This window comes from Emydura macquarii, unplaced genomic scaffold (assembly GCF_026122565.2).
Source record: "Emydura macquarii macquarii isolate MOO-44397 ecotype Brisbane River unplaced genomic scaffold, CSIRO-AGI_Emac_v2 contig_2365, whole genome shotgun sequence".
Taxonomy (NCBI): domain Eukaryota; kingdom Metazoa; phylum Chordata; order Testudines; family Chelidae; genus Emydura; species Emydura macquarii.
The window spans coordinates 4,092,231-4,119,596 of NW_027132502.1; the positions used below are offsets into that span (position 1 = coordinate 4,092,231).

The window sequence follows — 27,366 nt, forward strand, 5'->3', positions numbered from 1 at the left end:
GTGGGTGCTGGCAGGCAGAGGGGGACTTTCCAACGGCTGCCGCGGGGGGCCCCAGCCTGAGACCCACCTGCCTCACCCCATGTGGCCCCCCTCGCAGCTGAGATCTGCGGGTGCGCCACTGGGCTGACACGCGGGAGAGGCCCACGAATCAGTCTCTGAGCAGGGCTCCCCAAGGGCTTAGCGCCTGGCTCTGCCAGCGTTGGCTCTGGCACCACGGCAGCCCCACGAGCCAGCCCCTCTGGGCGAGCTGGGGGCCCTGGCAGCCGGCCGCACACTCACCTAACTCGTCTAGCTCCACGTGGCCCAGCACGTACAGGCCACTCTTCTTCAGGTCATTGATGAAGCTGATCAGCTGGACGCTGGTCCGGGGGTTCTGCACCATCAGCAGCATCTGGGGGCGCCAGAACTTGACGTGCTCCTTCCGGACATCCAACATGAGCAGGTACTTCCTGACCTGGCGGCGGGGGCGGCACGGAGGGCAGAGGTGGGGTCAGTGCACACTCATGCCACAGGCCAGCGGCAACGTGGATAGATGGCGGGGGGGCACCACCTCACCCCGATTCAATGGCATTTCGCCAGCCCTCAGCCCAGATGAAGAGAGCCTGGTGCAAACCGGGTGCCTGGCATAGGCACCTCCGCGCCCAGCTGCCCCCCCCCTGACAACCCCACGGCACATGGGACAGGGCCACACTCAGCCCCGGCAGTGGGGTACATCGGGAGAAAGCAATGGTGCCACCCAAGGGGCCAGCATGAACCAGTGGGGGCAGGGAAGCCAGACAGGGCTTGATGAAGCAGCTTTGCTTCCACCGCCCACCCCCTCCCCCTGGCAGGGGTCCAGCTCCTTAAAGGGGCTTCGGTGCCTAACTCCCATTGACCCAGGGGGAGGGTCCCACCGCTCAGGGCCCAACCCCCGCAGCTGCCACTAGCGGCTTTTTCTTCCTGTGTGTGGCACAGTGCGGGTACCACCAGCATGCCAGGGCCTCGCTGCAGCTCGTCCGTGCCCAGGAGAGCCACCGGGCCCGATCCTGACTGAACCCCCAGATAGGGGCTGGGATCAGGGGGGTCCAACAGTGTCCTTGGGCCAGTTCCTCTGCTGGGGTAAACCGGAGTAGCTTCCCGGCGTGCAATGCAGCTCTGCGGAGCGACGCCGGCCGAGGATCGGGCCCTGGGAGTCTATGACTATTGCACCAGCCCCCTTCCCCTGGCCTGGAGCACGTAGCAGAGAGAGGCGCCCCAGTGTGGTGCAGGTTAACCTGGTTACGCTCTCTGCTGCTGGCATTTGTCTTCACTACAGGGGACAAGCGCGTTTGATCACTGTCCATAGGGGTAGCGTCTCGCAGGGAAGAAATGTTACTACCCGATACGCAACATAAGCTGATTATTCTCCCTGCACGCCGTCTGTCCGTGGCGCCAGGCCAAACCCCTAGCACACAGAGAATGAGGCTGAGGGAGAAAAATCTTCAGTGTCGCGGGAGCGTCTGGTTTTGGTCTCCTCCTCGGGGCTCTCCGGGGAGGGTGCTGTGCCCAGCTGGGTGGCTTGGCCCGTTGCCTGTTTGTCATGGGAACCCCCAGGGCACACAGCTGGATTTCATGCCACCCCTGAGTGCCACTCACCCTCGGTCTCCCCCTGTGGGCACTGCAGAACCTTTTTCTGCTTCCTGCCTTGAGTGGCTGCATGTTCCGCCCCAGAGGTGGCTGCATTTCAGAGGGGAGGCCCTTGCAGGCTCTGATTTCCAGAGGGTTTGAGTGACAAAGTGGGAATTTTCTGTGATATTTCTATCACCTCTATGTCACTCGCCAGGCCAGGGCCAGAGCTCTAATGGCCCAGCCCAGCTCCGCCAAGCGATGTAGGCGCCTAACGCCCTTGATTTCAATGGAAATGAGGAACCTAAATACCTTTGAGGCTCTGGGCCACGGTCCCCCCTTCCTGACCCACCAACACCCGGCCCGGCCGGCTCCCTGATTCCCCTGGAATCCCGGCTGAGCTTGGCCACACAGACCAGGAGCTGGTCTGATCTCACGCCGGGGTCAATCAGGAGTGACACTGGCAAGGCCTGTGGAGTCATGTCAGAGCGGGATCGACCTCTGGGTGTGGGTCTCACCGCAGTTCCCACAGCTAGGACAGTGTCCGTCACTAGGACGCCGCCGGCCATCGAAGGCAGCCGGCCAGACCCCACTGGGTGGGAACCGGGGGAGCCGCACTGACTCCGCGGGGTCACTCTGTGGGTTACACCGGCGTCCATGAGAGGAGCCCCCCGCTCCAGTCATGCTGCCCAGCGGGACGGCGATGCCTGCCCACGCCCCGGAGGAGCCGCCCGGGCGATCAGGAGAGCCCATTAAGCTATAACAGGAGTCTGAAGTGCGGATTCGATGACTCCGAATGGCAGGCTGGGCGGGCGACGTGGAGCGGGAGCCCAGCGCTGGGGCCAGGGGCCAGGCACGGGCAGCACCGGGGAGACGCCCCCGCAGGAGCAGGGAAGCCAGGACCCCGCAGGGAGCAAGAGGAGAGCGGTTGGGGAGGGAGGATGGGGAGGAAGGTGCCCCCGACCCCCAGCTGGGCCCGGAGCAGGGAGGGAGGCAGCTGGGAGGGGGCAGGGCCCCGCTAAGCGGCCGGGTGGCGGGCGAGGACGCTTACCTGGTGGAAGATGAGGGCCTGGCTAATGTAGCCCCAGCTGCTGCTGGGGGAGAGGTAGTGCAGGGCCAGCAGCAGCAGCAGCAGGAAGGCCCCGCAGGCCGTGGCGTAGATGGGGCTGATGAGGAACATCATGATGCCGCAGCCCAGGATGCCCAGCACGCAGGTGTGCCAGGTGAAGTACCGGAACGTGGGCCTGCAGGGGGAGCACAGACGGCGCCTTAGTGCGGGCAGCGAGCCTCGGGCTAGTCCGGGGGGTGGGGAGAGGGCTCAGATGGGACCTCAGCGGCCAGCAGGGTGTGGCTGGTGCTACGTGAGCCGGGGACTCAGGGAGCTGCCAGGGCAGGGTGAGGGGACGTTCCCCTAGGAGAGCGGCCAAGGGGAGAACCGGACCCAGCCCGGCCGACCCCGGGGGTGGAGAGCAGTCCACACTGCCCACCAGGAGTCCTCTGGGCCGGGGCATCGGGAGAGGGCCACGACAGCCTGTGGCGAATCCCAGCCCCGCAGCTCAACCGTAGGGCTTGGGGCCTGCGGGATGGGCCCTCTGGCTGCCTTCCAGGCCGGGCAGCGCCCCTGCCAGCCGGGTCAGGCTAATGCGTCACGGCTCAGCTGCCTGGGACGGCGGGAGCCGCTCGTGGGCCACGGCCCCAGCGAACGAGGGCCAGTGAAAATGGGCCAGGCGGGAGCCACTCGATGCCTCCCGCGGCAGGCGCGGCCCTGAGCCTGGCCAATGCCCTGGCTGGCTCCCCACTCAGCATCCGTGGGGAAGAGCCCCCCTTGGCCCCTCCCCAGAGCAGCGGGGGGTGAGGGATGCCAAGGGCTCCAGGGGGCTGCTTTATTGAGTTGTTTTAAGTTCAAACCAGGGTGATGGGGGGGCTCGGAGCCGGGGATCAGCCCAGCGGAAAATCAGTTCCCTGGCCCGGTGGCGCGCCGGGATTTCAAACGGTGCACAGGTTATTAAAAGGCAGGAGCAGGCTCAGCTTGAGCAGGGGGGGCTGCCTCTGGCTTAATTAACCAGTGCTCATCTAACCCGCTGTCATAGCTATATTGCCGGGGAAGATTTAAGCAAGGCCAGTAAGGATGGTCCCCACCCCCAGCCCTTAGCAACAGCCCTGCACACCAGAGACAAAGGCAGGCAGGGGGGGGGCGGGGGCTGCTTCTGCTCAAAGGGAAAAAAAGGTGAATAATAAAGCGAGATTGCGGCTAAGTGGGGAATCGATCCTCGTAAACGCTTCCCCACGCTTGTCCCCCCCTCCCAGCAGCAGCAGCAGCGCCTGGCTGGGACATTAACGCTTTAGATGCTGGCAGGGGACATGCAGGCTCCTGTGGGGGTGGTGGGTTAAACTGTGCCCCCCCCCCCCCCTTACCCAGGGCCCAGCTCTGAGGCCCGCTGAGGTCCCCCTGGTTGCAATCAGGCTGGGGCCATGTGAAGTCAAAGGGCTGTGGTGTTTGAGCACCGTCCAGCTCCCTGCCCACCCCCCCGGCCCTGCCACTCACGGGGACGCTCCTTAGCCAAGGGGGACCAGCCGGTTTGGGAGCAGAAGGTCCCAGGTGCTAGACCCTGTCACTGCCGGGACGCTCTCCTGCACCCAGATGGGGAGTCGGGGGCAGCACAGAGCCCAGGGCCAGGGTCTCAGCAGGGCAGGCCACTCAGCCAGGCGGACCCAGTGTCTCCCTCTGGAGGGCGGTGGGTGGGCACGGGCTGCAGCACGGGATGCCCAGGGGGGCGCTGACACCCCGTCTCTTCCGCAGCCAGCTGGGCAGGAGCGGTCCCTGCTCAGGATGCCCTGCCTGGCAGGCGCGGGGTCCCTTCCCCCCTGCAGCTGGCCATGTGCAATGGGAGCCAGCCCAGCCCCCCGTGCTCCCCTCTCTGGCGGCAGGGCGAAGGGCAGCGCTGCAGGACGTGAGGGGAATGCAATGGCTCGGCGTGCCGGGGCCTGCCAATCACCGCGGAGAGCCAGTGCTGGGTGCCTGGGAACAGCAGCCATGATCGATCGGGGAAGGCATTTTATCCTTCAGCTCCTGCCTCCCCGCATGTCATCAAGGCTGAGGGGGCCCGATCCGGAGTCAACGGGAGCCGGCCCAGCGGCCCCTCTGGGGAAGCACCCAGCACCCTGCAGGATGGGCCCGGGAGGAGTGGAAACACGGCTCTGGAGGCAGAGGGGTTGGGAAGCCCTGGTGCAGGCAGCAGGGTGCTGGGGGCCTGACAGAGCTTCAACTGCGGGCTCTGCTCTGCTCTGCTGCCTGCAGCTCCGAGAACCGGGAGACTCCTAGCCCCAGCGCCACGCCAAGGGCTGGGAGTCAGGCCCCACGGCTCCTTCCCAGCTCTGCCACTGACTCTCTGCGTGACCCTGGGCTGGTCCCTGAGCCTCAGTTTCCCCAAGGATCTGCAGGGGGAGGATCAGGTCTCCAGCCAAGCTGAATTCAGGGTTTATTTTCCTTACAAAATGTATCTGGATCATTAGCTGGGCCTCCTTCTCATTCAGCCCTGTGAGCCTGTCACTTACCATCCACTTCGTAATTAGTGCGCTGACAGCGGGACCCCAGAGCCCCTCAAACTACCCTGGCCCCCCCGGCCTGTCTGCTCTTCAGCCTCCCTGTAGGACTGCCTCGCTCGGTTTTCTGGGGATGCTGAAGACATTGGTGTGTGCATGCAGGTGGGCACATTGCGGGGCGCCTGCGTGCGCTGGGGCAGAGCGCAGGGTCGGCCCACAGCCACTAAGCCCCTCGGATTTTTAACCCTCTTTGCGTTGCTGCCCAGAGCACTTGCCGATCGCGGCCCAGCGCTCTCACACCCCTGCCTCCCCCAGCACCTGCGACCTCCGGAGGGGGACACCAGAATCTGCCTGGCCCTGGGGAACCTCTCCGCAGTGATGCTCTGGTTTCCAAAGCAAGAGGAACTGGGAGCTCCCTTCTACCTGCTCACCTGCCGGGGCTCCTGGGCTGCTCCCCGTGGGGAGGGCTTGAGCACGTCCTAGTGAGTGGGAAAGGGTGGCCAGGGGCTGCAGGCTGGCACAGTTAGGGGCCAGAGCTGTTGCCACAATAATCTGAGCCCAGCGTGAATCGGGCGGGTCGTTAGAACCCAGGGTGTGGAGATTCAGCCATGCAGCCTGCTCTCCTCATGTGTCAAGCTGCTTGAGCCGAGAAGGGATCGTTAGCTAATTACATCGGAGGCCGCTAATTGCTCTTTGTGTGAAAACGAGCCAGGCACTGCTCTGGGCAGAGCAGCAGACAGCCCCGGCCTGTAGGGAATGGGCCTGACGTGTGTCATTGGGTGGTTGGAGCGGGCGCCCCAGCAGCAGACTGTGTGCGCATGTGCTGCGCTCAGCCAACTCCTCTCACCCTGCTGCTGCTGTTCCTTGGCTCGCTGAGATTTCTCCTCCTCTGGCCTCTGCCTAGCCCCTGGGTAAGGGGTGAACACCAGGATCGCGCCTCAGACCAGCGTCCCATCACCCAGTTATGCTGCTTGCCCCACAACAGCCAGCTATTTGCCAGAAGCACTGGGGAAGAGTAACAGAGGCTAGGCCACTTGCCGGGGTCTAGCACTTAGACACTGCAGCCTAGAATGATCTGAGAGACACACTGTTGCAACAAATGTTCTTGCCCGCCCCTGTGCTGTATTCATGGTCCTAGAGCCAGAGCCAAGCACTAGAACAGCGTACTGTGCGGGGGAGGGGAGGGCAGCTCTGTGGTCCGTTCCCTCTTGGGAATCTCCTTTCTGGGCTGAACAAAAGGGCAGTGTTTGGCCAGGGAACCCCCTGCGGGGCTTGCAATTCATCACATGGGAGGCGCTCGGTGGCTAGGTGCTGCAGGAAGGACCGTGGCACCCCACTGAGATCCCAAAGGGGTTCCACCTTCCAGCTGTGTGAGAAAAGGAGCCAGCGATCACGCCAAGGCTGGGAATCGGCTCGCCATGAGGCTTGGCCAGTTTTGTAGCAAACCAGGTAATGAGGCGTCTGCAGCCATTAATTTATTCATCCCTAACCTGCCTGGGAGATGGGCACAGAGCATTGTCCCCATTTCACAGGTGGGCAAACTGAGAGACAGCAGGGGAGCGACTTGTCCAAGGACAGAATCAAAACCCAGGAATCCAGGATCCCAGCTCAGCCCGGTAGCTCACAAATGCCGTGCACAGTTGACGGAGCCGGAGAGCGCTTTGGGGCCGATTATCGTGGGGAGAAACCGAGTCGCAGTTCTGGGGACGGTTGCAGCAGGGATAGCTCCAGGGCATCCCCAAGTGCCACTGCTGCTGCGTGCGGGAAGCAGGTCGGCCCCGCTGGAGCAACGCCGCGCCTCTGAGCTGCCGGCGTTCGGTTTCAATTACATCCCGCTCTCGGCGCCGTAGATCAAGACGCTGGCCGAGATTTACAGAGCATGGCACACTATAATCACAACTCGGTAACAATGTATGGACCAGATTTACTTCTCCCCAGCAAATATGTCTCCGAGTAATTCATTATCCACCGGGCCTTCCGCTCACAACTCAACGTCAGGCCGTCGCCCAATGGGCTCGGCGCTCCTGGCTCACCCCCAGCTCGTGGCCCAACAGGAGCCAGGCTCCCGCCGCGTCACCGATCCACTCGCCAACCAGCCGTCAGCTCGCAACGCCCCCTCCCGGCCCGGCCCAATGGGGCGTCAGCTCCCGCTTAAACAACCCGATTTTGGTTTATTGGGCCCCAGATTTATGGCTTATAAACAACTTATTATCTGACACGTTTCAGCTCATTGAAAAGCCGAGCGCCGGGTCGTAAACAATTCATTACCCGCCGCGCCGCCGCCAGGCTGCAGCCGGGCGGAATCCGCCGCAGCCCCTGGCACGGGCCAGCCGGCGAGCGGCAGGCGCTGGGATGGTCCCTGGCCTCGGCCGCGCCGACGCTCCTGCGCCGCATGGCGCTGCGGCGTGGCACGGGGTGAATTCGAGGCTTGGGAGCGGTGGGGTGGGGCGCACGAGGAGACAGAGCTGATGCCCACCCTACTCGCCCCTTCCGACCACGACAAATCGGGGCACCCACCAACGGCCCCGCGGGCCAAGCCGAAGCCTGAGCGACCAACTGCAATCCCGCTTGGGCGCTGGGGGAGAGGCGCCTGCGAGCTGGAAGGGCCAGCACCCCTGGAGCAGCTGGTCTGCTCCGAGACAAGGGGTGCTGGGGGGCGGGAGGGGCAGGAAAACGAGCAGCGCTTCAGCAAACCCAGAGGAGAAGCCTCGCGGGAAAGGCCAGGCTGCAGGATCCAGGGGAGGGCAGGGAGCGGGGTGCTGACGGGGTGACAGGGAGAGGGCACCAGGGCATCCCGGGGGAGAAGGGGGCGCGGCAGGACATTAGGGGAGAGGACGTTTCCCAGAGAGCTGAGGACCAAAAGAAGAACTGCAGGAAGTGATGCCAAAGGCCCAGGCCCGAGCGCTGCCCTCCCCTTATTCACCAAAGGGGGAGGGCGTCGGTGAGGCTGGACTGGTGGCCCTGCGCCCATAGGCCTCCCTTTCTCCCCAGAGGGGGTGCAGCCAGCCGAGCGGCCCCTGCAGGCCCCACCGGGGTGCAGCCAGCCGGAGTGCCTGCCCCCCCGCCCCAGTCCGGGGGGCTACACAGTCAGTTCTGCGTGTGCCAAGCTGGCGGCAGCCAGAGACCCGCCACCCCATGCTGCCTGCCTCTAGCTCCCTGGCCGGGCGGCAGGCTGGCCTCAGCGGGGGTCCCCGTCCTGCACCGAAAGCCAGCAGGTGGCTTGGACCAGTGCTGCGTTGCGGCCAGCGTGAAGTGTCCCCAGCCATCAGGTGGAGGGAGCGACCTCCAACCTGGCTTAGCACCGGGCCCTGGCATCAGCTGCTGGCTGGCTGATGGCTGCCGAGCCGGCCTGGGGCCAAGGGAGGCCGGCCAGGGGCGATCACAGGCGGCGCCGAGCGCCAGCATAGCGGGAGGACGCTCAGCCGGCTGGAGGACGGGCTTGGCATCTGGGCGGCTCCCGCAGGCAGCAGCGGGGCAGAGGTAGAAGCCGTTTGTCACCTGTCTGGCCCCATCACTGCGGGGGCGGGGGGTGGTCTGTGCTCAGCATGGGGGCCAGGCCGCCAGGGGCTGAACCATGCACAGCCATGTAATACTGAGCTCTGGGGGCGTGGTGTCTAGTGGTTAGAGCAGGCAGAGTTGGGAGTCAGGGCCCTTCCCCACCCCAGGGAGGGCGGCAGGACTCAGCGCCCCCCCTCCCCCCGGGGTGTCCTGAGGGCGGGGAAGCTATGCCGTGGCTGGGCTTGGGGGGGGGGGGGGCGGGCAGCCGAGCAGCTCAGCCCATCCCACCCCATCCCCCAGAGCATAGCACCTCCTTGGGAGGGGCCGGGGCCGGGTGGGGCAGGGCCTGTGCGCACTGTGGGGCAGGAGGCTGGGGGGCTGCAGTTCCAGCAGGGCTGGGGGAGTCCCGGAGAAACCCCTGGCTCTCTCCTTCCACCAGCACAGCCGCCGATCGCTCGCCCCCCTCATCCCCCCGCCTCGCGCTCCATAATAGACCTTAATCACAACATCCATTAGGCAGGGCCCAGCGCCGGCAATTACCATCTCCAGCAACCCCCCGCCTGCGCTAATGCAGCCAGCTGGGAAAATTGCTCTCCGCCTCAGCGCTGCCATGGGGTCCCCTCCCCAGCTCGCTCCAGCCGCAGCCCCCCCGGCTCACCGCAGCAACCCTCCGTGACCCCAGCCCCCGGGGATCAGTGACGGAGGGGCCTGGCCGCTTAGCTTGAAAGGGACGGGCCAAGTTCTCCTCCTGCTCCGCTCGCTCCCCAGCCTACTGGCCCCTTCGGGGCGCTGGAGGAAGCGTGCTCGGGATGGGGCGTCCCCGATGCAAGTCACAGTTCAGTGCGTGGTGGCAGGCGGGCGGGCGAGGGGGGAGCGCGGCGGTGGCGGGATATGCACGGAGCTGAAGGCTTCTGCCGGGATGATCAGCAGAGCAGTAAGTGGGCCTAGCGCCCTGAGAATGGCCATCAGTAGGTTTCAGAGTCAACACTGCCCCTTGCGGTGAGTGGGGCGGGTCGCCCTGCTCGGAGCTTGGCTCAGGCTGGCTGCAGACTCCGGCAGGCTACCACCTGTACCCTGCACCCCCTTGGGTTGGCACCCTCGACCCCACCCAAGCAGGGGGCTGTGGGGGAGGGGGGCAGAGCACAGCAGGCGCGGCATTGATGGAGCCGTCCTGTGCTCCAGATCTATGAGCCACGAACGGGGAGCAGAACCCGCTCCCCGGGCCGACGGGCCCTTAACCTCCACGAGAGTGCGGCTAGCACCGGAGAAGCACCCTGGCCCGCGGGACAGCTCAGCTCGGAGATGCAATCGGATGGGGGGTGCCAGCAGGCCAGGGCGCCCGAGCCGGCGCGGCACAGGAGCGCTGAGGAGGCGGAGGGGGCGGGCGCGCGGAAGCTGTTATTTTCTCTAATTGTTGTTTTTGCTGAAAGGTAATTAAAATCCCCATTTTATTTTGTCTGTCGGAGACCTCGGCGGGGAAGGGGAGGGGGAGCTGCGTGGTGGGGAAGGGGGGGGGGTGAATGCTGCATTAAGAGGGGGGGAGGGGGAGAGCAACACAGAGGGAGGGGGAGACGCTGGATGGGGCGGGCAGAGAGCCCCTTAGCCCGGCTGCTCTCAGCCACATTCCAGCCAAGCCCAGCCCTTCCCCCCTCCCACGCACACCGTGGGGCTGCCCCTCTGGGCTACAGAGCATGGGCCCTACTCAGGTCTCCCCCAGTCCCGGGCACCGATGGGGCATCTGCTCACGCTGTCTCCTCTGCCTGGCACAGCTTCCTGCCACCCCTGCCCAGGGCTGCACAGGGATCACGGACACGCCACGCTGGGCTCGGGCGGCTGGAGCCTGCCCCCTACTGGCTGACGGGAGCACAGCTATGCAGATGGGGGGCACCTTCCATCAGGGTTGGACCCCAAAGACCCCTGGGGAACCTGCTCCAGGCCAGAGTCGGGTCCTAGACGAGATGGAGCCTGGAGGCGCAAAGCCAGGCTCAACGGACCCAGCATTAATACGGCTCGTGCCCTCCTTCACAGCAGATGGGTCCAGGGGACACCCAGGGCCCTGCAGTCACGGGGCTGGCCCACGGCTCGGCCGAGATCTGCTCCCGGCTGCAGCTGAAGCAAGCGAGCCGGCGGGGACCCTGGTGGGCAGAGGACAGCTCTTGGCAGAGTCTCCTCTGGTGGGAGCTGCGTGACCATGGCTGGCTGAGTCAGGCTGGGGTCAGGAAGTGGCTGGGTTCCCGGAAGATGCTGAGATCTTGCCTGGCAACATCCAAGAGTAACACTCCCCCTCGCCCCCCGGCCTGCGGCTGGAGGGCAGAGGATGCCCCATGGAGCCCCATGCTCCATGCACTGAGGGAAGGTGTCAGATACCCCGGTGAAGGATGCGGGCAGCTGAACAGGATGGACGCAGCCTGGGGGCAGGATGCCAGCCTCCTCCAAGGTGGCAACGGCTGCTGTCCAGGGAGTGGGGGCCCAGCTGGGACCAGGGGTTCTGTCCTGCCACACTTTGGGGCTGGGGAAAGATAGCGGGTTTGTGCAGAGTGAAGTGGCTGAGACCAGCACAGACACCACAGTAGGGACCCATGGACCAGCCCCACTGAGGGCCTGCCCCCCCTTGGGTCCTCACAGCACGGCACCAGCACCTGGGCTGCTCCTCCAGCGATAGCAATGCATGCAGCTGTAGTGTAGACGGGCCTCCGGCGCCTTTGCCAAGGGGCCGTTTAACGCTGGGCAGTGCAGGACTGGGGGACGGCGCAATGGAAATGAACACGTGAGCCCTGCCTTCACTCCTGCTCCTCCCCTGCCGCTAACGCCACGGCCGGGAAGCTGAAGGGACCCGTGAGGGCAGATATTGTCCGCACTGTATAGCCGCCTCCCTCCCGATGCTGCTCAGCCTGCCCCCTCCCAGAGCACAGCTTGGGCCCTGCCCCCTCCTCCGCGGGCCAACCCTGGTACTTCGGAGACAGCAGCGTCCCCAGGAAGCACCAGGGCACACGGACCGCGCCACCCCGAGGGTGAGCGCGCCATGCACGCCTCTGTAAGACGGGATCAGCCCGACGGGCGACGGGCCCCGCCCGCACCCCAAACCCGGGAGCCATTTCCCCCAAGCGCAGTCTGTACGCAATCACCCCCGGCATCTCTGAAGTGCCGGCCCCCCTGCGGATGGGGGTGCCATAGCCTGAGCCGCGCCGATCCCAGGAAACTGGCCTCTGGAGGGCTGTGCCATCCTCAGCCGCTAACTTCAGCCCAGAGCCCCAGGCCTGAACATGGAGAGAGACGGGGCTGTTCTCACACAGTCCTAATTCAAGGGCCATTTTCAGCAGGCCCAGCAAACCAGCTGCACCACCCACTAGGCGCAGCGCCCGCTCCTCCCCTCCAGCTAGTGGGCGCTGGGCAACAGCTTTGGTGGGGGGCGGTACAGGTAATTAGCACCTGGAGAACCCCGCTGCAGTCAGGACCCCGTGGCGCCAGGCGCTGCATGTGCCCATCGGGAGACGCACACTCCCAGCCCGAACGCACATGCGAGCCAAGGGGGAGCGGCAGTAGAGAGAGGCAGTGCAGCCTTGTGGTTAGGACGTTGCCCATCCGAGTCTTCACCACTCAGACACCTTCCCCCTGTGCAGCCCCCCATGCCCCCTGGCAGCCCCCTGCCCTCGCTGGGGGGGCAGGGCAGCCGCCGGCCACCCCCGCGCTAAGGGCCGTACGTGCAGGCAGAATATTCCAGGAAGGAGGCCCGTCTCTCCCCTTCGTTTAATTACCGCTAATGGAAGGCCCGCCTGGCGCGCTGCCCCGGGGAGCGCAACAAGACGCGAGCCATAAATTTCCCACAAACAGCCCAGCACACTGGGGGAGAGGGGGGGGTCATGTTTGCATCAGGGTTGGGTTTTTTTTCCTGGTTAAAAATGGTAGTTGCTCAAGGGCAAAAGCTTTTTAACCAGGCTCGTAAATGCTGATTCCCCAGCGCCGGGCTCGTCTTGATGGATCGGAGGGAGGCGGAATTGATCCCCCCCACCCCTCCTGCTCCGACACCAGGCACGGCAAGCACCGTGAGATCACGCTCTGCACGGGGGGGCTCTCACCGATCGGTTCACGCCCAGCGGGGGGGCTCTCATTAGTGAGAAGCAGAGGGGTTGAGGGGGGACCTCCTCTGACACCTCAGCACCAGCTGAGATCCCTGCTCCGGGGCCAGGAGGTGGTCTCTGCCCCCCCAGTCCCAGGGAGGTGGGGCAATGAGGACAGCATGACCCGCCCACTCCCTGCCCTCTTGTCACTTGCTGGCTGAACTCCTGGGGGGCCAGGCCCCCGTCTGCCAAGCGTGGAGCACCCGAGGCTGGGCTTGGAGGCAGCAGGTGGTGGTGGCTGGCAAGGAGCGGCATGGGGAACTGAGCCCCATCCAGTCCATCCCCCCACCCCGCCCAGCCTGGGGAGGGGCAGCAGGGAGTGGGTGGGTGAGGGATGTGGGGCTGGCAGATTCCAGCACAGTGCTAGCTGGGGGAGGAGGATGGGGGGGGGGGGGACGGGACACGGACGACGACGACACACGGACGGGCCAGGTCCTGGGAGCCCCACCCTGTGTTGGAAGCACAGATCAGTGCCCGGGTCAGAGTTGCTGGCAGCCCCGGGGCAGAGGGGGGAGTGAGGGGCTGGCCAGCCTCTGGCTGCAAGGATGGGGGGGTTGGCCCAGGAGGAGCAGGGGTGGGGGTCACAGCAGGAGCTGTGGGAGTGGGGGAGTCCAGGGGGCTGTAGCTGGCTGTCCTTTTCTTCAGGAGACCAGAAAGGGCTGTGGCGGGGCGTGGGTTTGGGGGGCACAGGGGTGCCTAATTACCAGCCCCACAGGTATGGCTCCCAGCGCATCAGAGGGGCTGGGGCCAGCCCCACAGCCTGGTGGTTTCCCACGGCTCCTGGACACCAGACAGACTGGCAGACAGACAGACAGACAGACAATCTCCTTGTCCCAGGTCCCCCCCGCCCTGCCCGCCACAGCCCCCCAGCGCCGGGTACCTGAAGTTGGGGGCCGACGCCCACTCGAGGGCCAGGCAGGCCAGGTCGACGGTGGCGTAGACCAGCAGGAAGAAGATGGTCACGATGGCGGCGATGGTGTTCAGCTTCCCGGAGAACAGCACCAGCTGCGGGGGGGACAGCGAGCGTCAGGCACCTCCGTGGCTGGCACAGCCTGCCGGGCCCGCGCCGGGGAGAGGCTGGAAGTTGTTCCGGCTCCTCCATCCAGCGGCGGGGCCGGGTTCTCCCGGCACGGCAAGCCCATGGGCACCGTCGGCCAACCTGAGCCCAGCGTGGCACCAGGAGGGGGGCCGCCAGCTCTGAGCTGGCCCCTGGGCCCGCTGAGCCAGGCACAGGGTCCCCCCCGCATCCCTCTGAGGGGAACCCCGATGCCAGTGCCTTTGCTGCGAGCTCCCTGGGGCGCGTCCCCCGTCCGCCCGCTCCTGACGCCAGGCACGTCCCCCTGCCTTGCCGCTGGGGGGCCAGAGAGCCACTGAACAGCTGGGATCTTCCTGCTGGGAACCCGCCGGGGCCCATCATTGGCACGGCGTCCCCATCTGCACCAAGACCAGGGGGAGGGGGCAGTGCCAGGGCTGCACCCCACCCTGAGGAGCTGGCGTGGGACGGGGCAGGCGCGGTACGGCCGGGATCAGGCAGAGGATAACCATCCCTTCAGGCCTGACGGATTCGACAGCTAAACCCACCCAGCCTACAGGGCTGCCCGCCTGAGCCCCCCAGGCTACGTGCACAGCCTCTGCCGGGGGGCTGGGCCAGCTGGGGGGCTGAATGCCCTTCCAGCAAGGACAGGGTGGCACCCCCCGGTGGGCTGAGCCCAGCCGCAAAGCACGTACATGGGGAGCGCACCAGGCCGGGGGAACAGCTTGCCAGAGGCTGCCCGGCCGCCTGCGTCTGGGCCTGGCAGGGGGCTGAGAGCTGGGGGAAGGTCTGGTCAGGGGCTGGGGGGCTCACTGGGTCTGGCTCAGCTGTCCCCAGGCCTCGGGCATGGGAGAGAAGCAAGCGGCCGAGGGTGAAGGGGGGAGAAGGGACTGGCAGGGGAGCGTCCGGGCCACGCCCAGGCCGGGGGTAAATGGATGGAGGGAACCAGACCTAAGCACTGCAGGGCTGCGACCGGCAGCCCCGTGACCCTGTGCCTGCGCCCCCAGGGAGGGCCCGCTGTGTTCTCGGGGTGCTGCGCGGACACACCCCAGCCTCCCCTCCCTGCAGCGCGGCCGGGAGCCGCTCGCCGTGGGGCCGGCGGTGCAGCCTGACCTGCGCCAGCCGCTCTGCGTGGGATTATTCAGCCCGCCGGAGCAATTGGGGATTGCAGATCGTTGGGAGCTTAACAGCGCCAAGCGGCGGCAATCGTGCCTGGCTGCTCGGATGGAGACTCCCCCCTCCAGCCCCCAGACGGCCCCCCCGCGCGCCCAGCCGTTTGCCTTTGATTTATAATTCAGTTAGCTGCTCATCAAGGGAAAGGCTCTGAGCTGAAAGGTAGCAACCCCCAGAGCCAGCTGAGCAGGGGGGCAGGCGCGGGGGAGGGGACAGGCAGTGGGGGGAGAGAAAGGGGGAGAGGGATGGACAGGGAGAGGCTGCTTTTGGGGGGGGGGGGGGAGGAGAAGGAGGGAGCCTGCAATAGGCAAGGGGGCTGGAAGTGCCATTAGCTGCTAGGACGTGGGGTGAGGCCCTATGGGGGTGTATGGCCCGGCCTTGCCACCCCCCTGCCAGCCAGGCCCTAAGCCCCACACACAGCTCTGCCTGTGCCCCTCACTCCCAACCTGCAGCCCCCTGCTAATCTGGTTCCGGGCTCCCCCCCCCTTAGCGCTGGGCACTGAGCTCACGTCAGCCAAGCACCCCCCAGAAATCCAGCTGGGCCTGGGGCAGGTCCCTCTCCATGGCAGGATGGCCCCCCCTCCAGCAGGAGCCGGCCCAGCTCCAGCCCCTGGCGGCGATTCTCAGCCCCCCAGCTCGCTGGCCTGCACCAGCACGGGGGAGCCGCTCTCCCCAACCCCTGGGCCAGGCCTGGCCCCTCGGCGAGAGGCAGCCAACAGCTAACGGCAGGGGAGGGCGATTCCTCCCGCCCGCCACGGGGCTTGTGATTCAATTGAGCACGGAGGAAGGAAAACGCCTCTGAGGAGCAGAGCCGGCCAGGCCAGGGGGCTCACGCCCACCGGCTGGTGGTGCCCTGCCCCTCAGCCCTAGGCCCAGCCCTGGCCACTGCAGCATTTTCCACTAGCCCAGCCGGCGCTTCCCACCCCCCGCTCCCCCATTGCTCCCTTCTCTCTAACCCTCCTTCCATCTGCCCCCCACACCCCGCGCATGGTACAGCCTCCCCCTTTCTGTGCACGCTCTGTCCTGCCTCCCGTTTCTCCACGAACCCCACCTCTGCCCAGCACCCTGCCCTACCCAGCGCCCTGGGTCCTCTGGGAGTCGGGACGCGCTCCGGGACAGCCAGAGCGTCTCACTAATGTTGGTTTACACCAGAGAGCATTCAGAAGCCAGGCACTACATGGCCCAGCATGCAACACTCTGCCTTGGAGAGGGGCTGGCCGAGACCCGGACCCTCAAGGGGCCGCAGCTCCAGCTGGACGCTGGCAGCAATCCGTTCCCCTTCATGCCAGCCAGGCGCGGCCCCAGAGCTCCGGGCACACTGCCCATGGGGTCAGCGGCTGGGGTGCCCTGAAGGGCCAGATCCTCAAATTATTTAGGCTCCTAACTCCCAGTGGTTTGCACAAGAGGCTCCTAAACATCTTTGAGGATCTTTGGCAGGACTAAGCCCCGTTGGCAGCTCTGTCCGTGATTTCATGCTCTGTCTGTCTGTCACCCTGGTTCTCCTGTGCCAGCAGAGCTGGCCTGAGGTTCCCCTCCGAGGTCCCGTCATGCGTCTCCCTCTCTGCACGAACCCAGCGCCCCCCCCCAAATTGCCAGGCCCCAGAAATGGATTTTCAGCCACGCCGCCTGCAACGGGGGCTGAGCTGCCTGCGGCAGACACCTCGTGCGTGCGTGTGGCCATGTTCCCTGACAGCTAATGGGGCAATTTTTTACCATTACATGTGTTTGTCCAATTTGGCGGAGCGGAGCGGAGCGGAGCTCGCTCTGGAGATGTGGAGCCGGCGCTGCCTGGCCACGCCTGCAGACTGGCTGATGGCTGGGCCCGGGCACGTCGCACCGATCCATTCGGCGGCGCGGCGCGGCGGCGGCCCCATGGCACACGGAGGGAGAGGAATTGTTTCGTTCCGGGGGTGGGGGGAGCTCACAGCTGCACACTGAATTTGAGAGCAAAGCCCCGGGGTCTCAGCTGCTGCCCTAGCGCCTGGACTGAACAGAGCCCCCGAGACACCCCAGCATGCTCCCGGCGCTCCTGTGACACGCCGGGGAAAGAGCTGGGATTCGAGAGAAGGGCCCACACAGGGGCTGCCTGGCTGCCAGAGGGGCCGAGCCCCCGCCACCCCCAGCTCCCGCTGACTCCAATGTGGGGCGGGCGCCTTTGGAAATGAGCCCCCCACAGGGAGCCAAGCCAAGGGACAGACTCACCCCGAGGGGCAGGGCCCCCCCTTTGTGGAGCAGAAGCAGCCCTGCCAAGGGGCAGTGTCGAATGCTGTGTGGAGGGCTTCTGGCAGGCAGCAGTTTAGGGGTTAAGAGTGGGGCCGGGACCCTGGCAGCAGCAGAACTAGAAGGGGCTCCCTGCTGGCGAGTGGTCCTGCCAGCCAGCCAGCCAGGAGGGAGCCCCACAGCCCTGTCACCCCACAGATCCAAGTGACTCCCCTTTCAGGACTGCCCAGGCCCTGGCATCCCAGCATCAGCTCAGCGGGGCAGGACCGTGCGCTCACACCCAGCGCTGAGCTCCCCGTTTCACAGGCGACAAAGAGTCTGTGGCGAGATCCCAGATCTCCTGAGTCCCAGCCCAGAGCCTTAACAACAACTGGCCGGCCCCTCTAAAAACATGCCTTGTGCCCTGTTCACAGCTGAAGTCCCATGGCCTTCTTCTAAGGGTCTGGGCCTGTGTCCTCAGCCAGTCCACAGCCACCAGGGTTATGCTGCACTACACCTGCTGCTCTCCACCCCAGAGGTGGCTGCACATCCAGCTACTGCCTGGGTCTAGCTGAGGGCTCCTCCGGGATAAGGTGCTAGGTGAAGCGCCCACTCTCACTGCACTCCCTGCGCCGCTAACTCACCTGCACCAGCACCCAGGAAATGATCACGGCCACCCAGGGGTTCCCGCCGCGGGAGGTTTTCTTGGCTAGCGCCAGGGCTCTGCCTGCAGGGGAAAGGGAAACGCACATGCCTTGTGAGAGGGGATTTGGAACGGGAGCAGAGTGGGACAGGAGTCAGTCCACGCCAGCTGCCAGGGCTGAAACACACAACGCGCGCAGCTCCGCCCAGGCCGGCTTGTTTGCCCAGGCAATACAGGGAACGAGGCACCGATACCAAGGGCCAGGAATTGCCCCTACCCCACAGACCAGTATCACAAACCAGCCAGGGCAGGGCAAACCAGCACCAGGGGCTGCAACTGGGCTGGCCTCCCAGCCCCTCGGGGGTTGGACAGGAAGTGGGAATCCCGCGTCTGCGGGCAGGATGCAAGGCCCCAGACTGTGAGCGGTCACCGCGGGCGGGAGCGGCGCCTCCAACGGGCATCGGCTCTGAAAGCCAGCAGCACAGCACCCCTCGTGCCACGCGGGGGCTTTGGGGTCTGCACTGGCTGAGCGGGGACGGCACCCCCTGCAGCCCAGTTCGGAGGGAAACATTCTCTGCAGAGCTCCAAGCCAGCGGCAGTTCAGCTGCAGGCCACCTGCGCACCCAACACGCTCCCCGGGAAGCGGGCGCGTGGACCGCGGCCACGGCACGTTCAGCTGCTGATCAATTCCCCGGGGGCGGAGAGCTGCCCGGCCGGGGGGAGCGGAGCAGAGCCACGCGTTAGAACAAAGGAAAACGCCGCATCCCCACCCGCCTGCCTAGGGACCAGTGCGTCACGGGCATCACACCGGGAGGGGAACCGCTGGAGCCTGGGGTACCCCCGGCCCTGCCCCAGCCCCAGCGAGACAGGCCCAGGCCCGCCCCGCACCGAGCCACTCTGCAAACGGCTAAGTAGTTGCGTGCATTAGCGAGCGCAGAGCGCAATATTTCACGCCGCCCCTTGCAGCGAGGACATAAACTACCCGCTGGAGAGGCTTTCAGAGCTGCCCGTTTCAGGAGAGGGGTGGGGGGAAGAGATTCGTTATTGTTAGGAACGTCCTTGAAAATCCTGGCTCCAGCCCCAGTCCTCATCCCCTCCCCCGCCCAGCAATATCCCCCTCCCCCGGCAGGGCAGCTAATGGACCCGCTCTCTTCTAGCTACTGGCATGGGGGCGGGAAAGCTCTGGGTCAGTGCCAACTGGGCTGGGGCTTTCCCATCCCCCCCCCACGGCTGGTCCCTCAGCTGTTGCCAGAGAGGGAGGCGCCCATCACCACCGATGCACAGGGGACCAGGCAGGCGGGGGAGCTGTGCCCAGGCTGCACGCTGCCCTCAACCGCGGGGCTCCGGGCCAGCGCTCAAGAATCGACGCCCCAGCGGGAGAAGGGACCACGTCAGCAACGCCCTTGAGTGGGGAATCCCAGCCAGCCCAGCACGTGTGGGTCCCACCCCCCAGGGGCTCACCAGCCCCTCTCCTGGGGTGCTACTCCCTGGCCTTATAGGCCTGGGTATCCCCCCCCTTCCCCTCCCAAGCCTGGCTCCCCTCCTGCCTGGGACGGGCAGGGCTCAGCCCGGCTCTCCGGGCCGTCTCAGGAGGACTCTGTATCGCTCGCAGGATCTCAGCAACGAGCCAGGGTCACCCCGGGCCCTGCATCGGAGCATCTGCAGGGCAGAGGTGTGCCTACTTGCACGTGGGAAACTGAGGCACCAAGGGCACCCTGCAGTCCTGGCTCCCGTGTTGTGCTCTAACCACTGCCCTCCCCGCTCTGGCCCTGCAAGGCAGGGGTCTCCCAGTTTGGGGTGTTCTCGAGTGCCGGGGGGGCCAGCAGCCCCTGAAAGGCTGGGGAGGGGGGGAAGAAGGGAGCGCCCAGGGATATTTATTTAATTGGCTGGAGAAACCCAAGTGGGCCGAGGAGCTAACTCAATCCACGCTCTCATTTGGCGTCCTTCAGGGCTGGCTGGGGCCTGAGTCATTGCCCTCCCCCCCAAGGACTGCATCTCACGTCTTCAGAGCACTGCCGGCCACGCCAGCCCGGCGCTGCCACGCTCGAGCGACGCACTGGCAGAGCAAAGGCGGGCGCCCCCCCCAGCGCCCTGCTCCCATGCTGCAGGCTGACCTGCCAGGGAAGGCAGCCAAGGAGCCAGAGGGACTGTGGCGGGGGGGACAGAGGCAGGGTGAGCAGGAACGCTGCGCAGGGGCCAGACTATGCCACGGTTTCATATCCAACAGGCAGGGCCCTGGAGCGACTCCCCTCCCTTGGTGTGTGAGAACAGCCGCTCCCCCCGGGGGGCAGAACCCAGGACTGGCAGGGAAGCAGCCCAGGGGGCCCCATCCCCTGGCACTTGGCTTGGCGGAGCATGTGCCCTCCGCCTGGCTGCACCTGCCCCGGGAGCAGAAGCTCCTTCCCCAGACGCCCATCCTGGGGTGCAAGGCCCCTGGGGGAGGAAGATCAGCACAGGGAGGGGACACTCCTGGGGGAGAGGAGAGCATGGAGGAGGGGGACGCTCCAGCTGACAATGATGTGCGTGTGCAGCGCCTGGCGCACCGGGGCCAGGCAAGTACACAGAGGTACCGTAAGTGCAGGAATAGACAGGCAAGTCAGAAGTAGAATAAGCAGCTGGTGGGAAGGGGTGGGGGAAGGGGACCACCACGCAGTGTCCCAGCCAGGTAAAACCCACCCCTCCCCGGAGTCTCACGTCACCCTCGTGGAGACTCAGCGAGTGGCGGGGAGGAGAGAGGCGGGGGTCACTTGGGCCCCGGAAAAGGTCAGGACTCGGAGCCTCCCCCCGCAGCAGCACCGAGCTAGGCCCCCCCAAGACCTGCCAGCTCCCCCATGGCTGGCGTGGCAGAGGGGCAGCGCCCAGTGTGGGGGCGCGTTACAGAGACGGCCCCTGTCGCAGCCCCACGGACCCCCCCTGCAAGTCCCTGCGGAGCCGGGTGGGGGGGGAGCAGGAGGCCAGGGCGAGGGATATCTGCCCAGCGCAGGGGGGAGGAACTGGTATCTGCTGCCCTCCAGCTGCCCCCCACCAGGGGCTGCCCAGGCACAGCCCCTCCTCTGCCACAGCGCCCGGGACATGCGAGCTCCAGGAGCGACTGCAGCCCAGCGCCCGCTGAGCCCCGATGGAGAGCTCAAAACCAGCCACCAGCTGGGGCTGCAGCGACCCCCAGCCAGGGCGCCGGGAGGCACCCGCAGCCTCGCAGGAGGGCACCGGGCCTGGGTGGGGGGGCATGGACTACAGGGGCGGGGGGCCAGCTTCCGACCCAGACCTCACCACATGGCCCAAGGTCTGCAAGATGGACGGGCTGGGAGATTCTTCCCCAGCAGGTGGCAAAGGGGGGGGGGGGGGGCGGCGACTCTTGGAGCCGGGAGGGGGGGGGGGGGGACTGGCATGGCTGCCGCAGGGCCCCAGGCAGAGGGCATCCCAGGGCATCCAGCCACCCTGGCAGACCCAGAAACCGCCTGCCGCTCCTACCTGCGGCCACTGTGCTCCGTGCCTCTGGGAGAGGCTGGCAGGGGGACTCCCCCGGGACAGTCCGGCCCCCCCACAGGGCCTGGAGGGACAGCCAGCCAGATCATCAGACCCCGCCCAGTGCCCTGAGTGACGGGGCAAAGCCAACAGAGAGGCAGGGGACCTAGCGGGCACCGTGCTGCCCGGCCCCCACCCCACTCATAGCAGGGCTGGCGGCAAGAATCAAGGGCACCTCCTTGCGCTGTGAGAATCGGGGTCCGCATTCTGGGAAGAACCGGCACTGTTGCAGAGGGACACTCGGCCATCACCCTCGGCATGACGGGGTCGTGGGAACAGCCGCATGGAACAAGCACAGTCAGCCGGCAGGGGGGTCAGGAATGTACACGTGCATGCGTGTACATGCTGCCCTCTGCTGGATGGAATCAGAACAGCTCACCTGCGTGTCAGGGGCTCCATACAGTCCCCAGCTTGCGGAAACTCTCCCTGAGCTGAAGCGGGGAGGGAACGAAGGGCCCAAACTCTAGGAGCGGGAGCTCCAAGTTCCCCCCTGACCACACATTAGCGACACTGTATCTGGCCCAGGTACATGGCGCGGCAAGGGGGGTGCAGAGCTGTTTCCCCTGGGCGAGGCCAGGCGGAGTAGCAGGGGGTGGCTCAGTGCCCCTTGTGTGGGTCTCAGTCCTTGTTCCTGGGGACGGGGCCACAGCATAAAAACCACCCCCACACGCGGACCTCCCCGCTCCCTCGGCAGGGCTGAGCCCTTCCTTCTCCCACGGGCTGTCCTGGCAGAGGGCGGGGGGCTCTGTATCCACAGACACTGCAGTGCTCCGGCCTGCCCCACCCCACCGAGACTGCAGCCAAGGCATCCCTAAGGGCCAGCCCCCTGTCGCTCTGTGGTTGTGGGGGATCCCCACCGACCTAGGGGGCGTGGAACACTCACCGAAGAGGTCGTCCTTGGCCAGGGCGTAGAGGATGCGGGAAGCCCCGATCAGGTTGCTCATGGCGGCCGAGAGGGTGGAGCAGTAGATGCCGATGATGACGAAGGGGGGCCAGATGTTGATGTCACGCAGGAAGCCATAGTCCTTCTGAAGCAGGGTCCTGCCGACGAGGAGAGAGGGGTGAGCCGGCCGGCGAGACCACGCGGACCACGGCTGGGCACCGGGCTGCCCCCAGCCAGCACACCCATGGGCCATGCCCACGCTGCGTGCCAACCGGAACCCCCTGCACCCCTGCACATATGCCAGCATGCACGAAGGCACCATGCCCGGGGGCACAGCCGCCGTCCCCGGGTCACAATGGGCAACGAACCAGCTCACCCGCCACGTGGCCGTACACGGGCCGGGTGAAGCGTGGACACAGCGGCAGGTCTGTGCCCATGACCTGCCCGTGGCCTCCCCCGCACAGCCTGACCTTGCTGCACATCCCTTTCCCAGCAGGGCACTGCCCACTGCTGGCACCCCTCCGAGGCCCCAGAGAGGCGAACTGGAAAACTCCAGCCTTGCTCCTCCATCACCTACGCAGAGCGGTTTGTTATTGCAGGGTCTCCCACAAGCACCAGGCAGGCGGGGGGGGGGGGGGGGGGGTCCTCACACAGGCCAAGCACGGGAGGTCCCTGCTGGGACTGACCCCGGCTCTGAACTCTACGGCCCCCGCAGAGCACAATTCAGCAGGGCCCCGAGCGGCCGCCCAGCCGAGCCCAGCTAAGCCAGTTGCTGCCATCAGTCTCCCGGGGCCGATCGATAGCAAAGCAGCTCCAGCCAGGCTGGGAGCCGGCTCGCCGGGGGGCCTGGCTAATCAAACCGCCCAGCAACAACAATTTCCCTCCCCCCCACCTGCCCATGTGCCAGCACCGCTGTGGAGCCGGCTCTGCCAGGGCAGGCCACGGGCCAGGCCCCTTCCCGGGCGGCGCTGGGAGTGCAGGAGGACCGTGGTCAGGGACATGGGGGCGCAGGGGGTCAGCGCTGGCCCAGGGGAGGCTGGCACCGGGCAGCACTTCCAGCCTTGGGTTTATGTTGGCGAGGCTGGAATGGGAACGTGGGAGCCCCGCGTGGCATCACGGCCGTCTGCCACGGCAGCCTGGCCTTCCCCACACTCAGACAAAGCACAGCCGCCCCCGCATAGCCCTGCCGGCAATGCGGGCTGCCGAACCCAGATCCAGGCTCCCAGGGCCAGGCTCCACGCCTGGGGGGAGAGACAGACAAGGGAAGCCGGAGAGTCTCCTTTCTTCTCGCCCCCTTCTGCACAGCGGGGCTGGGAGAGCAGAGGCTGCAGATGAGGGCAGGGAGGCACTGGCAGAGCTGGGGAAGGGGGGCAGGGCCAGGATAGCAGGGGGCTGCGGGTCAGGATTGAGGCACTGGCGACTGAGCAAGACACTGCACGTGCCATGTCTGGCTGAGCTGGGCGCGCCCTGGTCGGCCTCATGCTGGTGGCCGGAGTCTCCTTCTAACACCCCCAGGGAAACCACGGGGCCAGCTCGGCGGCCGGGTACCTCAGCCCTCGCCTGAAGACTCAGACAGCCAGGGTGCGGGAAACCCAGTTCCGCCCCGTCTCTGTGTCGGCTCCTTGCCATGAAACGCACAAGCTGAACCTCTCTGATGGAGTAGCACGGCAGGGCCAGGCCAGCCTGCCGTGGGGCTCGTGCGGGGAAGGGCATAGCCTTCTGAAGCAGCGTCCAGGCTGGAGGGGAGGCGAGGGCACCAGCTCTGGGGCCTGGCAGTGCCTGGTTATGGCCCGTTTGCCCTCCAGCTGCTGCTTTAGCCAAAGGTTATTGCTATTGCTTGGTTGTGGGCGCATCCTGGGAGCGTGCCAGGGTTGCACGTACACAGATTCCCATTGCTGGCACGAAGGGGTGGGTTCTCAGAGATGCTGGTTCCCAGAGCTGGCCGGCCACGAGCATTTGATTGCGGGTAGGAAGCCAAACGCGCCATTGAGCAGCTAGAAACCGCCGGCCCGGGGTTTACGAGACAGGGGCCCAGAAAGCTCCAGACCCCCCAAAGGCCAACTGGCCAAAACTCGGTGAGAACAACGGGGGGAAGGATCCTTCTGCTGAAGCGTTCCACCGATACAAATGGCCCAGCCTTTAACAAGAGGCAGAGAGCCGGTGGGAGATAAATTACACTGAGTTTGCCAGATAGCCGAGATCTGAAATTAATACCTAATTATCTGGAAATTGATCACCTTGTTCCGAGTGGCAGCAGAGCCAGCGTGGGGGCTGGCCCAGCCCAGACAAACCCTCACCCCACCCCGATCTACAACACCCCCGCTGGTTGTTGCGCTGGGGAATCCCAGCCCCACTGCTCTGGCTGCCTGCCCCCGGGCTGCGTTTCCAGGCCAGACAGGCTAGCCCGCTGGGCGAGGCAGCAGGTTGATCATCCGTGGGATGCCTGCCTTTCAAAGGGTCAGATCCCGGTAGGGCTGATTCAACCCCCCAGGCTAGACACCCCCACTTCCACCGTACGGAGCATTTGCACCAGACCTTGGCAATCAAATTCCTGCCTTCCCCACAGCCGCAGGACCTCTCCTTCAGAGTTGGGTTTGCCCTGATTCTTCACACACTGCTCAATGCCCTTGTCCTGAGAGGGCCGCTGCCCCAACCCGCCACGTGCTCTGGGATGAAAGGCACCCTGGACATATAGCACTGAGCACCAGCGGGGCGAATGGAGGGGGTGGGGCGCCTGCCAGCAGGGGGTGCCGGGCAGGGAGGTGCCCCCCACGGCCAGGCCCCTGCCAGGTGTTGGGACGGGGCCCACAACGTGCAGGAGGTGGGAGGCATTGTAGAAAGGATGGCAGGTGGGCCCGCACCCAAAATGAGGGGAGGATTGTTTTTGTTTAGGTCCTACCCAAATAGCACCTCCTGCAGGCTTGTTCTTGTCCCCAAGGCCAGCCCAGCCGGTCAAGTCCTTGCATGAGGAACTGCCCCCCTGCGACCACTAGTGGGCAGTGCCCAGGGCTCTGTGGCCCCAGGCTGGCAGGTGGGGGGGGAGGCTCCCAGCTACCCCACGTGTGGGGGGAGGGGAAGGGATGCTCTCCAATGGGAGGGGGGCAGCCCCAGGACTTATTACAGAGAATTCTTTCTGGGGTGTCTGGCTGGTGAGTCCTGCCCACATGCTCAGGGTTTAGCTGATCGCCATATTTGGGGTCAGGAAGGAATTTTCCTCCAGGGCAGATTGCCAAAGGCTCGGGGGGGTTTTCACCTTCTTCTGCAGCACAAGTCACTTGCTGGTGGATTCTCTGTCCCATGATTTGAGGACTGCAGTAACTCAGTCCTAGGTTACGGGTCTGTTACAGGAGTGGGTGGGGGAGGCTCTGTGGCCTGCTCAACGCAGGAGGTCAGACTAGATGATCATATGGTCCCTTCTGATCTTAGAGTCTGAGACTTAAAGCGGAGCTGAGTCGGGCCTATTATCCCCAGTGACCAGACGGGGAAACTGAGGCAGCGTGGGCCTTGTCCATGGTCAGGCCGGCCTGCTTGGCCCAGCTCTGAGCAGCAAGTGGGCTGGAGCTATCAATGTGGGGAGGCTGGGGAAAGGGAGGGGAGTGGGATGCCCCCTACAGCAGCCAAAGGACTCGGGGGGGGGGGGGGGGGGACAGGACGGGAGCTGGGGACCCCCCTGATGCCATGCAGCATGCTCTGCCGTGCCACCTCCCGGCCTTTGGGGTCTGGGCAGGGCCGTGGGCACTGCCCACTCCCAGGGCACAGGTGGCACCCCTGCTCCGGGTGCCCTGACAGAGCTCAGCCAGCGACTCATGCCCGGGGGTGAGGCCCTGGGCCGCTCTTGATGCTCAGCGGTGGCAGGGGGAGCCGTGCGAAGCCCATTAACCATTCCCGCATGGCCGCGCCGCGCCCGCCTGTCCCGTCGCACTGAGCAATGGCTGTGCATTAAGATATTAGCCCCTGACAGCTATAACTCTCCTCACCGCCTGCCAGCCGCCTGCCACTGCCCCGATTTATAGCAGCACTTTCCAGAGCGGAAAATTAACAGCTGAGCCCGGGGGCATGCTGCGGGCAGCTGTGAGCACTGGCATGGCGGGGGGGCACTGCCCGGCAGTTCTGCGGGACCCCAGCCCCGGGATGGGGAGCAGAGCGGGACCAGGGCAGGGCAGTCGCTTTACGCAGCTCAGGCACCCGTAGCGCCCTGGCACCCAGTCCTTGAATGCGGCGAGCCCGGAGCTGGGAGGGGAGGGTCCTGGGGTGACGCCAATCCCACAGCCTTCCAGCCCGCCCACGCCAGGGCACCTTTGCCCACCAGCCCCAAAACCACATGGCTTTTCTGCAGCTGGGCTGCTCGGCAAACGCCTGGCCCTGGCCAGCCTGCTGCACGTCCTCCCCCGGGCTCTGGTCCCTCCATGCTACCCCGAGAGCCGGGCTTTCTTCCCAGCGGCACTGCCACCCTCCCGCCCGCTCTCTCGCCCCTTGGCAGCGGGCACGCGGCTCAGCTCTGCCGGGGGACGCCTACCTGTCGCAGGTGAAGCAGAGGGTGAAGGCCAGCAGGTTGTAGATGACGTAGGTGAAGATCACGGCGGCGATGGTGCCCCTGGGGATGGAGTAGCTGGGCCGTTTCAGATCACCTGTGGGGCAGAGCGAGGGCCGGGGGAGGGGGGGTCAGGAGCGGGAGCCGCACAGCCCCAGGGCCTCCCCCCGTCGGTGTCACTGCTCCCCCCTCTCCCACCCGTGCCCCCCTCCTCACCCGACATGTTGGAGCCGGCCATGATGCCGGTGCAGCCGTTGAACATGACGGCGAAGACGGTGCTGAAGCTCATCATGCGCCCTGTGGTGTAGTCCACGCTGTAGTCGGCTGCCAGGGCAGAGGGGAGACGTGAGGAAGGCCCGGCAGCCCACCCAACGCAGCCTGGGGTAGGGGCGCCGGCGCCATCCCCTGCCCCTGGCTCCAGTCAGGCACGTGCTGGGCCGAGGTTAGCCCGGGGGGCAGGTCTCTGCTGAGACAAGCCGGCGTGGGGGCCTGCCGGGCACGGGGCAGCACTGCACAGGGCATGTTGGCGGGGCGAGGGGCTGCGCAGACAGCCAGGGCAGAGCTGGGCCACAGCCCCTGCCACGCGGCTCTTGTGCGGCGTGGGGCCTGGGGCTTTGCTGGGGGAACTGTAACCCC

The 27,366-nt window shown here is 65.9% G+C and overlaps 1 protein-coding gene across 1 annotated transcript in view; it reads right to left on the reverse strand.

The window, feature by feature from the left end:
* Positions 1-27,366, reverse strand: part of LOC137161656 (solute carrier family 12 member 9-like) — a 43,860-nt gene that overhangs the window by 4,404 nt on the left and 12,090 nt on the right. The window contains exons 5-11 of the mRNA XM_067561038.1: positions 26,947-27,054; positions 26,716-26,827; positions 22,200-22,357; positions 17,793-17,875; positions 13,624-13,748; positions 2,636-2,828; positions 280-454 (exon numbers count right to left, since the gene is read on the reverse strand). Coding sequence (XP_067417139.1) covers positions 280-454; positions 2,636-2,828; positions 13,624-13,748; positions 17,793-17,875; positions 22,200-22,357; positions 26,716-26,827; positions 26,947-27,054 — 954 coding nt within the window. The remainder of the gene's footprint in view (positions 1-279; positions 455-2,635; positions 2,829-13,623; positions 13,749-17,792; positions 17,876-22,199; positions 22,358-26,715; positions 26,828-26,946; positions 27,055-27,366) is intronic.